The 18,285-nt window shown below is 53.6% G+C and overlaps 1 protein-coding gene across 6 annotated transcripts in view; it reads left to right on the top strand.

The window, feature by feature from the left end:
• The window catches only part of PEG3 (paternally expressed 3), a 31,818-nt gene extending 16,623 nt beyond the window's left edge, over nt 1-15,195 (top strand). For 3 of the 6 annotated variants that reach the window (XM_067020006.1, XM_067020008.1, XM_067020007.1), the window contains exons 4-10: nt 182-661; nt 1,173-1,256; nt 1,928-2,056; nt 2,138-2,247; nt 5,897-5,999; nt 6,722-6,814; nt 7,020-15,195. In XM_067020006.1, coding sequence (XP_066876107.1) covers nt 268-661; nt 1,173-1,256; nt 1,928-2,056; nt 2,138-2,247; nt 5,897-5,999; nt 6,722-6,814; nt 7,020-11,629 — 5,523 coding nt within the window. In that variant the 5' untranslated portion in view covers nt 182-267 and the 3' untranslated portion in view covers nt 11,630-15,195. The remainder of the gene's footprint in view (nt 1-181; nt 662-1,172; nt 1,257-1,927; nt 2,057-2,137; nt 2,248-5,896; nt 6,000-6,721; nt 6,815-7,019) is intronic. The other 3 variants (XM_067020010.1, XM_067020011.1, XM_067020009.1) reach the window with 2 other exon arrangements.
• Nucleotides 15,196-18,285: the final 3,090 nt, after the last annotated feature.

The following is an 18,285-nucleotide window of genomic DNA, read 5'->3' on the forward strand; positions in this document are numbered from 1 at the left end:
ACACGGGTGTGTGTGGTGCTTTAACACCTGCCTGTGCATGTGTCTGTGTGTCGGGGTTTGATGCCTCTCTTCTGCCCTTGGCCTGTTCACAAAGCATTGTTGGTGCCCTTGTCGGGCAGCCCCACACTGCTGCCTGGTCCTCGACTTCGGGGACATGTGTATGTCTCCTTACGATCCGCAGGTCCCTGAGTACTGACTGTCCCAGGCTGCCGCGTCTTTCCTGTTGACTCATGTTGGGTTCCTCCAGTGAAAATTTTCCTTAGAGAGATGCTGCCTCCAAAGTACTTGTCTGCCACCAAACCCAAGAGGTCTTGGGCCCCAAATCTGTGTGAGCTAGACAGTGACTTGTCTCAGGAGCCGGATGCCGCCATAGGAGAAGCCGCCACTGACTCTGAATTCTTTCATCAGAGGTTTCGGAACTTCCTCTACGTGGAACTTGTCGGGCCTCGGAAGACCCTGCTCAAACTCCGAAACCTCTGCCTCGATTGGTTGCAGCCGGAGACTCGCACCAAGGAGGAGATTATCGAGCTCTTGGTCCTCGAGCAGTACCTGACCATCCTTCCAGAAAAGATCAAGCCTTGGGTGCGTGCAAAAAAGCCGGAGAACTGCGAGAAGCTCGTTACTCTGCTGGAAAATTACAAGGAGATGTACGAACCGGAAGGTGAGTGGGAGAGGAAGGCGGAGCTCCCTGGGGTGCCCCGCGCAGCGTCCCTGGTGGTCTAGGCCCTGGTGGTCTAGGCCGATTGTCCTCTTCGCGGGGGGTGGGGGACTGCCCTGCCATAGGACGAAGGTGCAACGTGCCAGTTGCACCTCCCTCCCCAGCCTGTGACAGCCTGATGAGAGCCGGTGCCCCATGTCCCCGGGGAGCAGAATCCCTCCTGGTTAGGCTGCGAGAGGGAAGGAGACCGTCCGTGGTCCCTCGATAGGAAGGGAGGCTGCACACACCGCGCCCCCACCCTGTGGAACCGGGGCAGGGGCGGGGGGGCACCCCAGCAGGTTATACTTGGCGCTGCCGTCGGGAGGGTCACAGCCTCGCTCCTGCCCAGCAGGGGCGGAAGAGAGGGGCGAGAGGGTCTGACCACTGCAGCAAGGGGCGGGGCCACCGGGGGGGCTACTTAGAGGGGACCGGCGAGCACAGATGAGCCCTTAAGTCATGTGTGGTGCCCTCCCAGACGACAGCAGCAGTGACGCCCACGGCGAAGGCAGCATGAGCCGGAAGGCAGCAGAGTCCCCGCCACCACACGCCGCCTGCTGCAGTGAGTAGCCCGGTCACTGCGCCGTCCAGGCCGCGCAGGACCTCCCTGGGGCAGGGCTGCTGCTCAGAGGTCTGAGGGGGAGGGAAATCAAGTGAGGATGGAAGCAGACACGTGTGTGGAGTGAAATACAACTGTTTATCTTGATGAGAGAAAATGTTTAAAGCTATGTGGAATTTGCAGTAGGCTGTTTCAGGTTGTGTCCACAGCCTCCCAGGAGGGGCAGAGTTCATCACCCCTTTGCCTCCAAAGCTGTTTTATTTGTTAAAGGTTCTTCGGTGAACTTTTTGAAGGAGCGTTGCTTTGGGGGCAGGTGGGTGCTTCATTTCTTTGGGGTAAAGTTACGTGCACATTAAGACTGACCGGGGTAAGCGAGGCGGTGGAGGGTCTGAGGTCCGTTCTCCGGAACGTGGACCTGACCACGTGGGAGCTGGGAGACCAGGAAAGCCTGAAGGGGGAACCAGCTCCTCAGCTCAGCATTGGCCCTGACTGAGACCGGGCCCACCTAGGCGAGGCCCCCAGAAACAGTGTCCGGGGCCCGGGCGTCGGGTTGCGCTTGGGACCCCGGTTTGGGATCCGTCTCCTAGCATCCCTTCCGGAGGGGTATGTGCGTGTGAAGCGAGCACACTCGTGTCAGGGCGTGCGGTCAGCTCCTGAAATGTCTGCTTCCTCAGGTGACCGGGACTGGGACCAGGACTGGGACCGAGACTGGGAGCCAGCCCGCGAGCGGGAGCACCGGAGGGGCCGAAGCAGGGACCGCGAGTTCCGGGCCCGCTGGCCGTACGCCCGGAGCCCCAGCAGCAGTAGGTCCTTCTCCGACTGCTCCCCAGCGCGCGTGCCGGCGTGACTGTGCCGTGTCCTTCACGACGCCTCTTGTCTTCCAGGGTTTCATCAGCGGGATCTTTCCCTCCCTCTGATGGAGAAAGTGGCTTTTGCAAAGGAAAGAGAGCACAAGCGTCGGGACTCCGTGATGGATTATGAGACGAGATCGCAGGTATGCTTCGGTCTCCGCTCGTGCTGGGAAGGCTGTCTTCATTTCGTGGCAGAGACGCCTTTCTTTCCCGAGAGGCTGAGTTGTCTGCCCACTAGAATCCTACCTGGGTTGGGGAGAGCCCCAGCGGCTCTCCAGGAGCCTGTCCTGTCCCCAGGGGTGGCTGGTGGCTGGGAAACTGCTGCCCGTTTTCTGCTTCATCCACGGGGTCAGAGGAGCGCTTTGCCGCTCGGCGTTTGTGTCACGTGGTGGCTCGGCCGCAGCAGCTGCTCCTCCTGGGCCAGGGAAGCCCATCGACCCTGCAGGTGTTTCTGGTCCTCAGTGGGGAGCCAGGAAAGTTGCACATCCACAGAGCAGACTTGGGGGGCGGGCGGCGGAGCAGAAGGCCCCGGGGCCGGGAAGAGCTGGGTCGGGTCTGGAGCCTGGCTCTGCCACCTGCTAGCTGTGCAGCCTCAGACCGTTAACGAAGCCGAGCCTCGGTTTCCTCATCTGTGAAGTGGGCGGGCCGTTGTGAGGAATGGGCGAGAGCCGCACGCAGACACAAAGTGCGCGGTGCGACGCCCGGCACGAGGGAGGCGCTGTGGGCATCGCTGGCTGTGGGCGCAGGCAAGACGGGCCTTGAGAGAGAGCGTCACGCGTGACATGGCAGCGTGGAGGCCGCACGGTGGTGACCAGGCGGGGCCCGTCCCGGGAGCCTCCTGTCTTGTAACAGGAGGGTGTGCAGCAAGCGTGCGGGGAGTCTCTGTGGACAGAGATGCTGTGCCTGACGCTGGCTGTCCAGCTCGCTCTTAAGGAAGAGCCGGGGCAGCGGACTGTCACAGGGGCAGGAGCAGCTGGCCGGGTGCCCCCTGGGGCGGGGGGTCCCAGGTGTTCAGGAGAGCCCAGCGCAAGCCCCGAAGCGGCACCAGATGAAAGCCGGAGTGGGTGGAGTGCAAGGGCAGAGGTGCAGCCTCGCCCCGGTGCCCCGAGATGCGGTCACGGTGCTCCCTGTGGCGGGGTTTGAAAGGTGGGGCCAGGTGACAGAGGGCTCTGAAATCTACCCCGAAAACTCTTGTCATTTGTCCTGTGTCCTGGAGGCAAGCCAGAGCGCGCAGGTGTGTGAGAAGAAGGGGGTGGCATCCCGTTACCGAAAGCAGAGCTTCTGCGGCAGCAGTACCGACGGGGGAGGGGATGTGGAGGGTGGGCCGGGTCCAGATGTGCGTTATGACCTTGTCCCACGGAGAGACCCCTATGTGAGGGACACACTTAGTTGGTCACTAATTGTGGTTTCTTGTTTGGAGAAACCAAATTGACCAACTTTTAGGAATCCGGATAAAAACATTAAATCGTAGAAACTTTGAAGGAGACACATCTTTAGTGTGCATTTGCCCCCGTGAACTGATGAGTGTCGGTGGTCTCCGGTGAACTGCTCTGTGAGCCCGGGGCCAAGCGCTCACTCCTCTTCAGGGAGGACAGGGACCGCGGGCGTCCTTACTTGGGGGTGTTAAAGTACTCTTGCGAAGTGAAGGTGACAGCAGGTTGGCAGTGGGGTTGTGTCTACTCTGCTTCTCAGATGCCTGTCCTCGCTGCTGGAAAGTGTTGGGCCCCTGTGTGTGGTCCAGAGGTCTGGGAGCCACTGGTTCCTCCTACCTTGGTGTCGCAGAAATAACAGAGTTTTCATCTTCCTTCAGCACGCATCGTTCGTGTGTGTAGGTCATGTGAGGATGCAGCAGTGTGGGTGCTGTTCTCCGACAGCACCTGTCACGGGGAGTGTGGCAGCAGCCCGTGCCGCCTTAGAGCCGTGATTGATCACAGATACAAAGAGAACAACTGCGGAAGCCTCCGCACTGAGTTGGAGTCAAAGCAGCCTGTTTCTTTCCTAGCGACGACGCAGTCCAAAATTTAACATACGTTACATTTCTGTTACTCAGGTTAGGCAGACAGAGAGAGAGATGTGAAAAATGCCCCTTCCATTTTGCCATTGCCCTTTAGGGCCTGTTAGTACCAGGGATGGTGCCCTTCTTGCGCCCTCAGCCCCCCAGGTTCTTGACCTCATCTGCTCTCTGGCAGCCCCCAAGTTAGGAGTTCTGGTTCCCTCCCTCTGCCACCACAAATGTGTCTGTGCTCCCAGTGGGCTTCTCCTGCATTGCAATAACCCAGGGCTGAGGCCTTAGGATGGAGGCACTATCGCCCCCGAGCACAGTGGGGTGTGCGCTCTGGGGAGCCGCCCTCTGACAGCAGGAGACGGGCTCCCACCAGAAAGGGTGCAGCCTAGCTTTCTGGCCGGTGGTGGTGGCAGCCGATTTTGCAGTGAGTGCTTCCTGATCTTTTGTAGCGTGCTGTCCTAAAAATCCTCAGCCCTGGCCTAGTAAGAGTTTTTATTTTTGAAGTTCTGCTTAGTTTTGGTGATGGTTTTTTGCTTTTTAATCACTGCACATTGGCAGTTGTATTACAAATGAGGCTTTCCTCTTAAACCCCAGTGCTTGTGCCTGTTTATTTTTTTCAGTAGGTGATGCACCCGATTGTGTCTTTTTTTTTTTTGCTACATTTGCACATGGCTGTGATATCTGTGCCACTTCCCAGAACTGTAGCACACTTAATATCAAAATATCTTTACATAATAGTTCAGTAGTGACAATTTACATTTCCTTTACACGATTTTTCTCCATTCTTAAACAACAAATCACATCACAGGACATCCACTCCCACAGTGCTACAGGGCAGGCCGATGCCCTTCTCTCCGTTTCACAGATGAAGGACCTGAGGTTTGGAAAGACATCTGCTCCCAGGGTTGCTCGGTCATAAACAGTGCCTAAGCTCCTTTGACCCTGGAGTCTTCTCTGGCCCCACAGCCTGCAGGCTTCCCATGGCCCCACCTTGCTCCTTGAGTCTGTCTCCAGGCTCCCTGGGACCACGGCTCACCGAAACTAGTGACGTTCTAGTGCGGCAGTGAGAAGAGGTCCTGTGAGGTCCTGTGCAGGAGGCTCTCCCGCGTGATGTGGGGACTCCTAAGATGCTTTGCAGGGGAATGTGCGTCAAAGCAGAAAAGGCAGCTGGGAGAGGAAGGTGCTCCGTGCTAGAGGTCACCCCCGGGTTCTTCGGAACTTGTCCATACCTAGAAGGGCCCACGGAGTAGCCACAGTGTACAGCGGAGGTGGACACAGGACACAGCGGACCTAGGGATGGAGGCTGGTCACTCTGCTCACCAGGTGCCTGGAAACGCTGTGTTTAGTTGACACTGAGCCTCTTGAAGCTTCCCACCCCGCCACCCCTGTCCGGGCCGGAGTCCCACCACCACTTACCATCCCACGCACGGCCTCTGTGCAGTCTTTGCTCACCGTCCCAGCCCACCCTTAGCTGTCCCCCTGCTAAAGCCGCTTAGCGCTGGCTCTCTGCACCCCACTTTATTGTTTACTGTTCTCTGATTGTTTCTCTCCAAACAAATAATAAGCTGCGTGAGGGCAAGGAATATGTGTCCTCCGTCTTTGGGAGCTCCCTCAGAGTGTAGCACCAAGGTTGGTGCCAAGTAGGTCCCTGGTAGAACCTGACTTGGATCATTCGGAACCCCAAGTGGGGTGAGCACTTGCTGCACACCGTGTGTGGGGGGGGCGGGGGGGCTCCTCGCCCACGGGGGTGGACTCCACTGAGGAGAGGTGTGCATTTGCTCTTGCAGGATGCGGTGTCGTACCAGGATGTGGTGGCCCTCACCGAGGACCGGAAGCCCCAGAACCCGGTTCAGGACAACATGGAGAACTACCGGAAGCTGCTCTCACTGGGTGAGCACTGCGCTCCCAGCCTGGCCCCTCAGGCTGCTGCAGGGAGTCAGGGTCCACATTGTGTGTGGACTCGAGGGGTCAGAGGCCCTCGAGCGGCTCCCAGCTGAGGCATAAACAATGAGGCTGTGTTTTAAGAATCCTCTGGCTTTGGGGGAAGAGTGTATAGTGTGGGGTCAGGGAGCCCAGGAGATGACTCTTGTCCCCAAGAGTGCTGACCCTGGAAACTTAAATACTCATTTCGGATGGGGTCCCAAGTTCCAGTTTGGATTCCCCTGGAAGACATCTGGCTCAGGTCCTAGTAGGCGGTTGGCTCTGCAGGAGTGTTGTGTGGGCAGTGGAGCCTTGAGGAGCTCCCGTGTTTGGAGAGCAGGTGGGGAAAGAGGCACGAGTAGGAGGAGAGCCAGGAAGCCCAGTGAAAGGATGTCAGGGCCGAGGAGGTAGTTACGAGAAGGGGAGGACTGAAAAGAACGCAGTAAATTTAGAAGGCACTCGGAGGTCTTTGTACAAACTTCTGGGTGGAGTCAGGAGAATTAACTAAACTTCAGACCAGCAGAGGCTAAGGAATGAATAATAAGGAAATGAGACTGCAGATAGAAGACGTGCTAGGGCTTGGATATGGGCCCCTTCACACTTCGTGGCTGCGAGAAAGACAGACGCCATTTATGGTGATGAGTCTTGGTCCCCAGCTCGAGTGTGAGATGTTGTGTTCTTCTCGTGGACAGGGGTTCAGCTTGCCGAGGACGATGGCCACTCGCACATGACCCAGGGCCACTCGTCAAGGTCAAAGAGAAGTGCCTACCCGAGCACCAGTCGAGGTGAGCGCGCGAGGCCCTGCGGAGTGGCGCTTGCACCAGTGAGATGGGAGCCGTCCGTACACACTGATACATGATGATACACAATTGACGCACAAAAATACAAGCATTTTACAGTTTATCTTCACACCACCATCGCGGAGGTCCCAGTGTTACTCTGCACAAGTACAGGGACAGGGGAGCACTTACATTTGGGATTTCTTTTCAGGTCTGAAAAGTATGCCTGAAACCAAAAAGTCAGCCCATCGGCGGGGGATCTGTGAAGATGAATCTTCCCACGGGGTGATAATGGAAAAGTTCATCAAGGACGTTTCGCGCAACTCCAGATCAGGAAGGGCAAGGGAACCCGGCGATCGGCTGCAGAGGTTCCCCAGGAGGCCAGACAGTGACTGGAAGGAAGTTCCATTCAACAAGAGGGAGTCAGTGATTCAGGAAAGGGGCCATGAAGGGAATGCCTTTGGGGGAGGAGGCTTTAATCTGAACTCAAACCTTGTTTCCAGAAAGAGAGTTGTTGAGAGAAAAAGGCGCTATCATTTTGACACAGACGGGAAGGGCTCCGTGCACGGTCGGAGAGGTGGCGCAAGGAAGCGGCCCTTCGAGCGCAGCGAGGTGAGGAAGGCCGCGAGTGGGAGCGGCCTTAGCGCGCCGCCCGTCCCCCAGTCGCAGCCCTTCGACTTCGGGGCGACGCCCTATGTGTGTGATGAGTGCGGGAGGTCCTTCAGTGTGATTTCGGGGTTTGTGGAGCATCAGATCACGCACACCAGGGAGAATCTGTATGAGTACGGCGAGTCCTTTCTTCATAGTGTGGCCGTCAGTGAGGTTCAGAAAAGGCAGGCGGGAGGGAAACGCTTTGAATGTAAGGAGTGTGGGGAAAGCTTCAATAAGAGCGCCGCCCTGGCCGAGCATCGGAAAATGCACGCTAGAGATTGCCTTGCGGGGCGTAAGGCCGAGGAGTCCGAGGAGCACTTCATGCCCAGCCCAACCTTCCGTGAGCTCCAGAAGATATACGGGAAAGATAAGTTCTATGAATGCCGGGTGTGCAAGGAAACCTTCCTTCATAGTTCCGCCCTGATCGAGCACCAGAAAACCCACGGCCGGGATGACAAAGGGAACGAGCGTGGGGGAGCCTTCAAACCCAGCCCGGTGCCTAACGAGCTTCAGAAGATGTATGGGAAAGAGAAAATGTACGAGTGCAAGGTGTGCGGGGAGACCTTCCATCACAGCGCGTCCCTGAAAGAGCACCACAGGATCCACACCCGAGGAAACCCGTTTGAAAACAAGGGCAAAGTGTGTGAGGAAACCTTCATTCCCGGTCAGTCCCTTAAAAGACGCCAGAAAACCTACCCAACAGAGAAGGCCTACGACTTCAAAGATGGCGGGGATGCCTTTAGGCAGAACTCAGACCTCATCGAGCATCAGAGAGTTCATTCTCGGAAGAACCTCTTTGAAGGCCGGGGCTACGAGAAGCCTGTCATTCACAGTGTGTCCTTCCCCGAATCTCAGAAGAGTCACACTATAACAAGGCCACCCGAGGACGAGGACGACGAGAAAGCATTCACTGTCAGCTCCAGTCCTGACGACAGCCGGGAAGCCCCGTCCTACGAGAGGAACCCCTATGAGAGGTCTTTCATTCACAGCTCAGCCTTCTCGGGGGCTCAGAAAAGTCACGGCAAACCGAGAGTGATAGCGGAGGCGACCATTCGGAGCTCAGGTGCCACGGAACATCAGAAAGCCCACGCTGGGGAGAGTACGTCTGAAAGAAAGGGGTACGAGAGGTCCGTCATCCACAGCCTAGCCGCTTTCAAGCCGCCCCGTGGCCGCGGTGGAAGTGAGCTCCTGGGCTGTGATGAGCAGCGGGAGTGCTCCGCTTTCCTCGCGGGCCCTTGTGGGCAGCCTCAGGAGACCCCCGCCCGAGAGAGCCCCTGGGCAGGGGCTCCGAACAGCGTCTTCAAGGGCTCTGTTGGCCACGGCGCGTCGCACGGCGCAGTTCACGACAGTCTCGCTGGGGAGGGCCCCAGTGGGTGGAAGCAGGATGGTGGGCCGCCTGCTCCCAGGCCAGCTGTGCGCGAGCATCATCAGAAGGCTCGCGCTAAGAAGAAGAACATCGAGCGCAGAATTCACGAGGCCTCCGTAATCCGTGCCCTGCGCTGCGGCGAGCCGCAGATGCGTCGCCCGAGAGAGAAGTTCCATGGGTGCCCGCAGTGTGCAGAGTCCTTTGGGCGCAGCTCCGACCTCACTGAGCATCAGCAGATTCATGACAGGAAGCGGCTCTGTGGCGGTGAGAACTACATGCGGTCTGTCATCCGCAGCTCAGCCGCCACTGAGCCTCAGAGCGGTTACGCGGGCCAGTCGGTGCACACAGCTTATGCAGGACCACCCGCCCAGACCAGTTACGCCGAAGCGCCAGCTCAGACCAGTTACTCTGAACCACCAGCTCAGACCAGTTACGCTGAACCGCCAGCTCAGACCAGTTACGCTGAACCACCCGCTCAGACCAGTTACGCTGAACCGCCAGCTCAGACCAGTTACGCTGAACCACCCGCTCAGACCAGTTACGCCGAAGCACCCGCTCAGACCAGTTACGCCGAAGCGCCCGCTCAGACCAGTTACGCCGAAGCGCCAGCTCAGACCAGTTACGCTGAACCACCAGCTCAGACCAGTTACGCTGAACCACCAGCTCAGACCAGTTACTCTGAACCACCAGCTCAGACCAGTTACTCTGAACCACCAGCTCAGACCAGTTACGCTGAACCACCAGCTCAGACCAGTTACTCTGAACCACCAGCTCAGACCAGTTACTCTGAACCACCAGCTCAGACCAGTTACTCTGAACCACCAGCTCAGACCAGTTACGCCGAAGCACCAGCTCAGACCAGTTACGCCGAAGCACCAGCTCAGACCAGTTGCCCTGAACCACCAGCTCAGACCAGTTACGCCGAAGCACCAGCTCAGACCAGTTACGCCGAAGCACCAGCTCAGGCCAGTTACGCTGCAGCACCAGCTCAGACCAGTTGCCCTGAAGCACCAGCTCAGACCAGTTGCCCTGAAGCACCAGCTCAGACCAGTTACGCTGAAGCACCAGCTCAGGCCAGTTACGCTGCAGCACCAGCTCAGACCAGTTGCCCTGAAGCACCAGCTCAGACCAGTTACGCTGCAGCACCAGCTCAGACCGGTTGCCCTGAAGCACCAGCTCAGACCAGTTACGCTGAGCAGCCAGTCCGCAATGAATGTAAGGATTGTGGGGAGTGTTTTGCCACCGTCGAGGAGCTTGGCATACATCAGAAAATCTATGCCCGAGAGAAATTCCATGGTGGGGAGCTGTTTGGAGACTCTGTGATTCAGGGTGTGGGCCTTGATGGACTTCGGCAGGAAGGGCCAGACGAGCCGGATGAGGCGGAAGACACCATCTATGGGTGTAAGGACTGCGGGCTGGGCTTCGCGGATCGCACAGACCTCAAGGACCATCAGAAAGTTCACGGCAGAGAGTACCTCGTCGACAGCCGCGAGGACGCGCGTTCTGTGACGCGCCCCCGTTCTGTCAGTGAGGATCAGAGAGATCACATCGGAGAGCAGCTCTATGAGTGCCCAGCGTGTGGGGAGTCTTTCGTTCATAGCTCCTTCCTTTTCGAGCATCAGAAGATCCACGAGCAAGACCAGGTTTATGGCCCCAGGAGGTACGATGAGCCCTTTATGCAGCCCTTGGTCATTAGCCCGCAGCGGCCTCGCGCCCCACAGAAGAGTCCTCCTGCTGGGACATCCCTGCAGTGCCAAGTGTGCGGACGAGACTTCATCCACGGCTCCGTCCTTAACGAACACATGAGAGTCCACGCTGGAGACAGCCTGCTGGAGCAGGGCCAGGGAAGCACCGATGCGGTCAGCCCAGGCTCGGCCCCCACAGACCTTCAGAGAGACCAGGCCAAGGACAAGCACCACGAGTGTAAGACCTGTGGAGAATCCTTCCTCAGCCAGGCAGACCTTCGGGAGCACGTGAGGATTCACGAGAAGGATGAGCCCTATGACTACGGGGCCACCTTCGTCCACACCTCCTTCCTCACCGAGCCCCCCAAGAGAGATTCACCCTTCTATGAGTGCAAGGACTGCGGGAAGTCCTTCATCCACAACACAGTCCTCACGAAGCATCAGAAGCTGCACCTCGAGGAAGAGGAAGCAGCAGCCGCCGCCCAGGAAGTGGAAGCCAACGTCCTCGTCCCACGGGAAGTTCTGCGGATCCAGGGATCAAATGTGGAGGCTGCAGAGCCGGAGGTGGAGGCTGCAGAGCCAGAGGTGGAGGCCGCCGAGCCCAACGTGGAGGCCGCCGAGCCCAACGGAGAGGCCGAGGGGCCGGAGGGGGAGGCCGCCGAGCCCAACGGGGAGGCCGGACAGCCCAACGGGGAGGCCGAGCAGCCCAACGGGGATGCTGATGAACCGGACGGGGCAGGGATCGAAGACCCAGAGGAAAGAGCCGAAGAGCCGGAGGGAGACGCAGATGAGCCGGACGGTGCAGGGATTGAGGACCCAGAAGAGGAAGGTGACGGCCAGGAGATCCAAGTGGAAGAGCCCTACTATGACTGCAGGGAGTGCGGAGAGACCTTCACCTCCAACTCGGCCTACGGGGAGCACCTGAAAACCCACGCCAGGGTGATAATATTCGAGCCTGGAAGCGTCTACGGGGAAAGCTCCCACTACACCGAGCACGCCAGCACCAGCAGCAGTGACAGCGGCCGGGCTGATGACAAGTACTTCAAGTGTGACGTCTGTGGGCAGGTCTTCACCGACCGCCTGTCCCTGGCCAGGCACCAGAACACACACACCGGCTGAGGACTCGGGTGTCAAGGTTGGAAAACCTTCACTAGGACTGGACCCTTACAGAGAATTGGAACCAACCCTCGATGCTGTCGGAAGGAGGCTTCCCTTGGCGTGTACACAGCTGACTTTGAACGTCAGATAACTCAGCCTGGAAAGAAACCGAAGGTGGAGACTCCTTCAGACTCAGCTCTTCCCCATCAGACATCAGTGTATGCATGTGGGAAAGCCATAGCACACATCTTACCTTCCCCCCGAGTAATTGCGTTGATGGAAAACTGGAGGGGTTTTCAAGGCTGTAGAAATCACCCACATCTGTAAATGACACTCCTGGAACCTATATATAATGAATGTTTCCTGAGATGTACATAAAATAGCAAATCATAGCAAACAGTACTCATATCTGGACTTAATATGGTATCCAGTTACAGTTCACTTGCAGAGGTACCTTCCTTACCTGGTACTCTTTGATGATGATTTTTTTTTTTTTTTTTTTTTTTTTGGAGGAGGAAGAGAGCAACAAATTAGAATATATTTGTAAGCATCTTAGATCCTTAGAAAGATTTATTGTGCGTTATTTGAATCCCATCCGTATTTTTTTGAGTAATTGGCTGTGTTGTTCCTTACTCTTAAATATCCCTGTACAGGTGTAGGCATGAAAGATAAAATGTCTTTTCCGCTTTGCTGTTTGAAAGGGGAAGTACTTGGAGCTTCCTTTTCAGCCCTTTCGTCTACACTAACACTTTGGAACCTAATGCTGTGTAAGCCTTTATAATACGCGGATTGGCCTTTTGTAACCCCAAATTGATTGGTTGCCACCTTGTACTTTGCAGTGGTTCTCATGCAAAAAATAGTTACGAGTTTTGTTATTTGCTTTTAAACCAACTTGATGTCTGTTGGATAGCGAATTCACAAAAGCTGGAGCTTCTCCCTGTGCATCTTGCGTCTTTGCCTTTCAAGAGTGGTTGCAGCCATCCCGAGATCGCGCGCGTGCCTAATGGGGTTGAGAACCATGGGGGCTCTCATGTAAGTTAGGACGGGGCTGCCGCCTCATCACTCCCTTTGCGCGCTCCCTGCCTTAAGCAACAAGTAGCAACGGGGCTTCGTCCGTGTGTGCCGCTACAACTCAGTTTTTGCACCCTGGGCGCCCAGGGGCGAGTATCCTTAGAGCTTTCTAGCGTGAAACTTAATTCTCGTCTTTACCTGTCTGACCCTCAACCCCATGTCTAACTTGCGTTTTAAAAAAAAAAAAAAAGCTTTCTTTACAGTCAACTCAAGCTTAACATGGACTCAGGTTCCCCAGCAGCCTTAATTTGTTTCGTTGCCATCTGTCCCTTCCTCTTAAAGAGTGCCCCCCTAAATAAGCAGTTGTCACCTATCCTTCAGAGCGTCCTATCTGTCTAGTCGCCTCAGTTTCCCGTGTGATCACAAGTCGACCTCACAGCTCGAGGTTTCCTGTGTCCTGTTCTGTGGACCACCTGTGCTCCCTTTGCTTCCCCGCCCCTCGCATAATGACTATTAAGAAATCTTTTTGGCTTTGAGTTGGCTGGAAAAAAAAAAAATTAAAAATGTAAAAAAAATTTTTTAAAGAGTATCTGGTAGATTAAGGGAGCAGAAGATAAAGAGCTAGATTATTTGGGCAAGCAAAGTTAAAGTACCTGCTGGGGAAATGTGTCTAAAACTCCCTCTCCTAGGTCCGCACGGTCAGGGCTCCGGGAGAGCGTATCGCAGCTGGAAGGAATGCCAAAGTCGAAGGAGGTTGGTGTAGGGTGAGAGCAGGAAGCAGAAAAGAGTAAGCCAAAGAAAGGAGTCCTGTTAAGGTCACCAGACCTAGGAGGGTGAGGAAGCAGATGGCAGCGACATCAGGAGCAAGGATGCGGAGAATGAACGAGCAGGCTGTCCGGGGCCTCTTGAGAAGAAGGGGCCATTCTGGTGGCATGGAGTAGGCGAGGGCCAGCTGCATAGGAAGACCCGAGGTTGGGCCCCTGGGACAGCTGAGGCCCGGTGAGGCACGGCCTCAGAGGAGGACCCCTGAGGTGGGGGCCGGCGTCAGCGTCAGCGGGGTGAACCTGCATTCCTCGCCGCTGGCAGTATTAGCTGGTACCTTCAGAAAGCGACTTGCCAAATGTCAGGGTGTCCGTTCCGGCCTTTGGTTAGTGAAACATTAGGAACAACTTAATGCCAAAAATAGGACAATTAAGGGAACTTGTCCGTGGACTCCTAATGCAGCTGTTTAAAAATGATAATCATGGAGAGTTATGTAGCAACGTGGAAATATATTTACGGAATACTAAGTGGAGAAAACAGGACACAGAATTATATTTATACTACAGTTATAACTGTTTAAAAATGTATGCTTATAGTCAAAAGCTGTCGTGGTGGTGGTGTTGTAGGCTTATAGTCGAGCATTATTTTCTTAAATTCCTTGAATGTTCTTCATCGTAGTGTTAACTAAAAAGTTTATAATCACGTTTCCATTGTGAACATAATTTGAACTCATTATCAGGCACTTGGAAAATACAGAAAAGTGGAGGAAAAAAAAAATCCATATACCCCCCCATCCAAAGAGAGATGTACACCTCACTGTATTGTTTATCCTTGTTTCTGTGCACAGGTTTATGATTATAACTGTGTCAAAATGTGTACTCAGAGTAACTGTTACCTTTGTGGAATTATGGTTAAACACTTTCATCTTAATGTTTCAGATGTTCCTTATAGTAGTGTCCTGATAACAAAGTTTATTATGTTTGTTTCCATTACAAGCATAATACGTACCCAGAGGAATAATTGGAAAATACAAAGTACATTAGAAAAGTCGCCCATATCCCCAACACCCAACAACTGCTGTTCACATCTTGATCTATTTTCTCCATCTCATATGTCAGTGCACAAGCTTGTGATTATGACGGCGTTGAGTACGTGTGCGTAAAGTCTAAAATGAAAAAAATATGGAAAATAATTAGAAGAGAGTTGTCGTGGGATTATGGTTAAACATTTTGTCTCAAATTCCTTGAATGATCTTTGGTGTTTTCGTACTAAAGCTTACGTATGTGTTTTTCCATTACAAATATAGTACGTACTCATGGCAGACTTCGGGGAGATTCAGCAAAGCAAAAGAAAAGAAATTCACCCATATTCCCGACACCCAACAACCATTGCTGTTGACACCTTGACCTGTGCACAGTCTGATGACTGCGTTGTTTGTGATGGGTTTGCAGAGGGTCAAAAACGGGAAGAGACACAGAAAGCAGTGAGGAAATGGTGTGTGGTCATTGTGGGATTACAGTTAAGTATTTTGTCTCGGATTCCTGGGACAGGCTTTCTCACGGTGTTTTGGGAACCTACCTTTGTTACATGTATTTCCATTATAAACACGGTATGTGTTCATTACAGAGACTTGGAAGTTACGGAAGTGTAGAAGAGAAACTCACCCATATTATCATCATCCAAAGACTGTGGTTAACATCTTCATATAGTTTCTTCATCTTGTTTCTGTGCACAGGTTTTTGGTTTGTTAATATGGTTGTGGTCGTTCTATCTATCTGTAATAGTGTCAACAATAAAAATAAAGTTAAAAATAAGATACTTCTCAGTCTCTTCTTTTGTCCATTTTAAGTGTTTGGGGTGGTTAAAAATCCAAAAACTTAGTGTCTCCTTAGGCCTTTAGGGTTAGTTTACAAATCTTATTCCAGTTTTAATTATTGCATATTTCAGGAGTTACTTCTAAGGGATCTTTTAGTACTACACGATCCCACATTTTAACTGAACGAAAAAATTAAAACGTATATTCCAGTAGTGTTTCAAACTTGATAATAACCGCAACAAGTATGTTTCAGTTACTTGAGTCTGCATTTAAAATTTTAATCTCATTTAAATACAATATTCTCTCAGAAACAAGAGTGATCCCGTAACATAGTAAACATGTGACTGTTACGGAGTCTCTTTAAAGTGTCCATCCCTCACTCTTCCGTGAGGTTAGATGGTTACCCCTGGTGGTGCCTCACTGACTGCAGGGTGGCCAGAGCGTCGGTCAGGGTGCGAGGGTCAATTCTCTTTTAAGACGACGAAAGGAAGTCTGGGAAGGGAAGGAAATGAGGGTCGTTGGGGTTGCTTGACGGGCACTTACGGAATTCTTTTCTCCACCCGCGCCTCGCTTGCAGGGGTAACTATGCCCCTGCCATGTTTGTTCCCTGAGGTTTGACCCTTCCCTGGCCTCAGCTGATTGGTGCCCATGGGTTCCCCACGTCCAGTCAGACTCGGACTGAGGGCCACCTGTGGGGGGTCACACAGGCTGGGGCTGGGTGTGTTGGTGAACAAGGCCACGTGCCAGAGGGAAACTTGGTTCCTGGTGCTTCACCCACCCCAGTGCCTTGGGGATCCTGGCTGAACTGCCTACCTTTGGGTTCCCTAAGAACTCCTGCCTCATTACAATAATCCTCCTTGCACTTGAGCTGGCTTTGTTATCGGTGTAGTGTTTTGCTGTTTTCAGCAGCCCCAAATCCTTTCCGCTTTCTGGGAACCACCGAGTCTTGTGGGAATGCCACAGTGCCCCCTGCCCCTTCCCTGTCCAAAGGCTGAGCCCTGTGCCAATCAGGCTCCCTGAGCAGAAGGGCACACATAAGTCATCCCAATGGCAGCACTGACCATATGTGAGTTCCTGCTACAGAGATAGCCAAGAGCTGTTCTGGTAACTGTCCTTCCTGAGGCCTGATGGTTTAGTTCTTCCTTTGATTCTCTGAGTACCCAGTATCCTTCCAGGCTATTCCTTACTTGCTTTACTTGGTCATAGTTAGTTATTTATAACCCAAAAGAGTCCTAACTGAGACAGAAATGGATACAGAGAATGGGTTGGAGATAATAAACCCTGAGGGAAATTGGGATACTTGGAAACATTCAGTATTGGGCCTTGGAACAGGAAACTCAAAGACCAAGGCATGTGGCAGTAAAATATTTAAGTACTGCCCATGGTCGGTCATCTGGAGTCATCTGCTTCCTGGGGTGAAGGGCTTGATAGCAGCTGTCACAGACAAATCCAAAGACCGTGAAGGATGTCGTCAGGGAGCTCAGCTCTGTGCTCTGTGGTGACCTAGAGAGGTGGGATTGGGGGGGGGGGGGGAGGCTCAAGACAGAGGGGATGGATGTATACATATAGCTGATTCACTTTGTTCTACAGCAGAAACTAACAAAACTGTAAGGCAATTTTACTCCAATTAAAAGAAAGAAAAGACTATGAAGAGTGTCGAGATCAGAGGTACAGGTGGGTTTCTACAAACACCTTTAACCTGCAGGGCTCTGACTTTGGTCAGTTAAACCCGTAGCCTTTCCCTATTCCCAATGGGAAGCGCTTGGACAGCCCTAGGGAAACACGATCCTGGCACTCAGAATGGTGGGTCTAGGAGACTCGGAAACGCTGAGACCACCCTGAAGCTCCAAACCCTTGAAAACACTCCTCATTGACCACTTCCATCCCACACAGAGGAAGTCGAGGGGGCTGCCCGTGGGAGGGGCAGCCGTTGAAATGCTCTCTGATGTTCTTGGCAATGGGAAGAACCTGAGTATTGAAAAGGGGGCCGCTTCTCAGAGGAAGCATGGCTGGTGTAATCAGACCCTGGGGGGGGGGGTGGGAGTCCTGACACACATTCATGGATGTGATGCCCCCGCAAAGGATTTATACAACAAGCCAAAGTCTAGGTCCAAAGGAGGCTGACGAGGGCCACCATACTGGAGTCACAACGTCCTTGAGCCTGTTTATAGACAATGTCACTAGAGTCCAGGGACCCTTGAGGAAGGACTCTTAAACATAACACCTGTGCCTTACGGAGAGAATCCATTTGTTGATAAACCTTCCAAGGACCAGTGGATGTTGCATCTAAACAAACACTCATCCTTGGGGTTGGGAGCATTGCAAGGTGAACAGCAATTAAGATGTAACGTGCTGTCTGCAGGCAAGCCAGCTCCTGAGAACTGGGCTCTGCATCTCCTAGTTGTACCTTCCTAATTCTTCACTTGGTTTAAGTCATTCCTCCCCTGGGAAGGCATGAGTGAGGATGAAACCAGGACTGCTACTATGTCCACCCTCCAAACAGCCAGACATCTGGGGGTAGTTTGATCACACCAAGCCCCTTTCATCGCAGAGAGGGCAATGGTTTATCCTCAATGGAACAGTGATGTGTTTTGGATTTAGATCTTCCCTTTCCTCCCCACCAGCCTCTTCTCAACATCTTTGGGCTTACTGTGTGTTTCATCCACCACTTAGGCACCATACGTAGCAGTCATCTATCAGGATGATGCTCATAACAAGCAACCACAAAACCTCGACACACGATCAAGGTTTATTTCTCACACAACTAGGATCAGCTCACGATCGGTGAGATGGCTCTGCTTACCTTGGTTGGGCTTGATTGGCTGGCTGTCAGCTGACGTCAGCTAGTTATAGCTGGGGTTGGGAGACTCAAACAACTCCCATCCTCCTGAGACTAGTGGACCACCTACTTATGGTGGTGGCAAAATGCAAGAGAACAAGTGAAAATACCCAAGGCTTCTTGAAGCCTAGACTTGGAACTAGTATACTCTCACTTTCACCTCATTCTGTTGACCAAAGCAAGTCACTTGGGGTGGGGAATATACTCCACCTTTAGGAAAGGAGTTAAAGCCACATGACAGAAAGGAGT

Source organism: Kogia breviceps, chromosome 18 (genome assembly GCF_026419965.1).
Source record: "Kogia breviceps isolate mKogBre1 chromosome 18, mKogBre1 haplotype 1, whole genome shotgun sequence".
In the NCBI taxonomy this organism is placed as follows: domain Eukaryota; kingdom Metazoa; phylum Chordata; class Mammalia; order Artiodactyla; family Physeteridae; genus Kogia; species Kogia breviceps.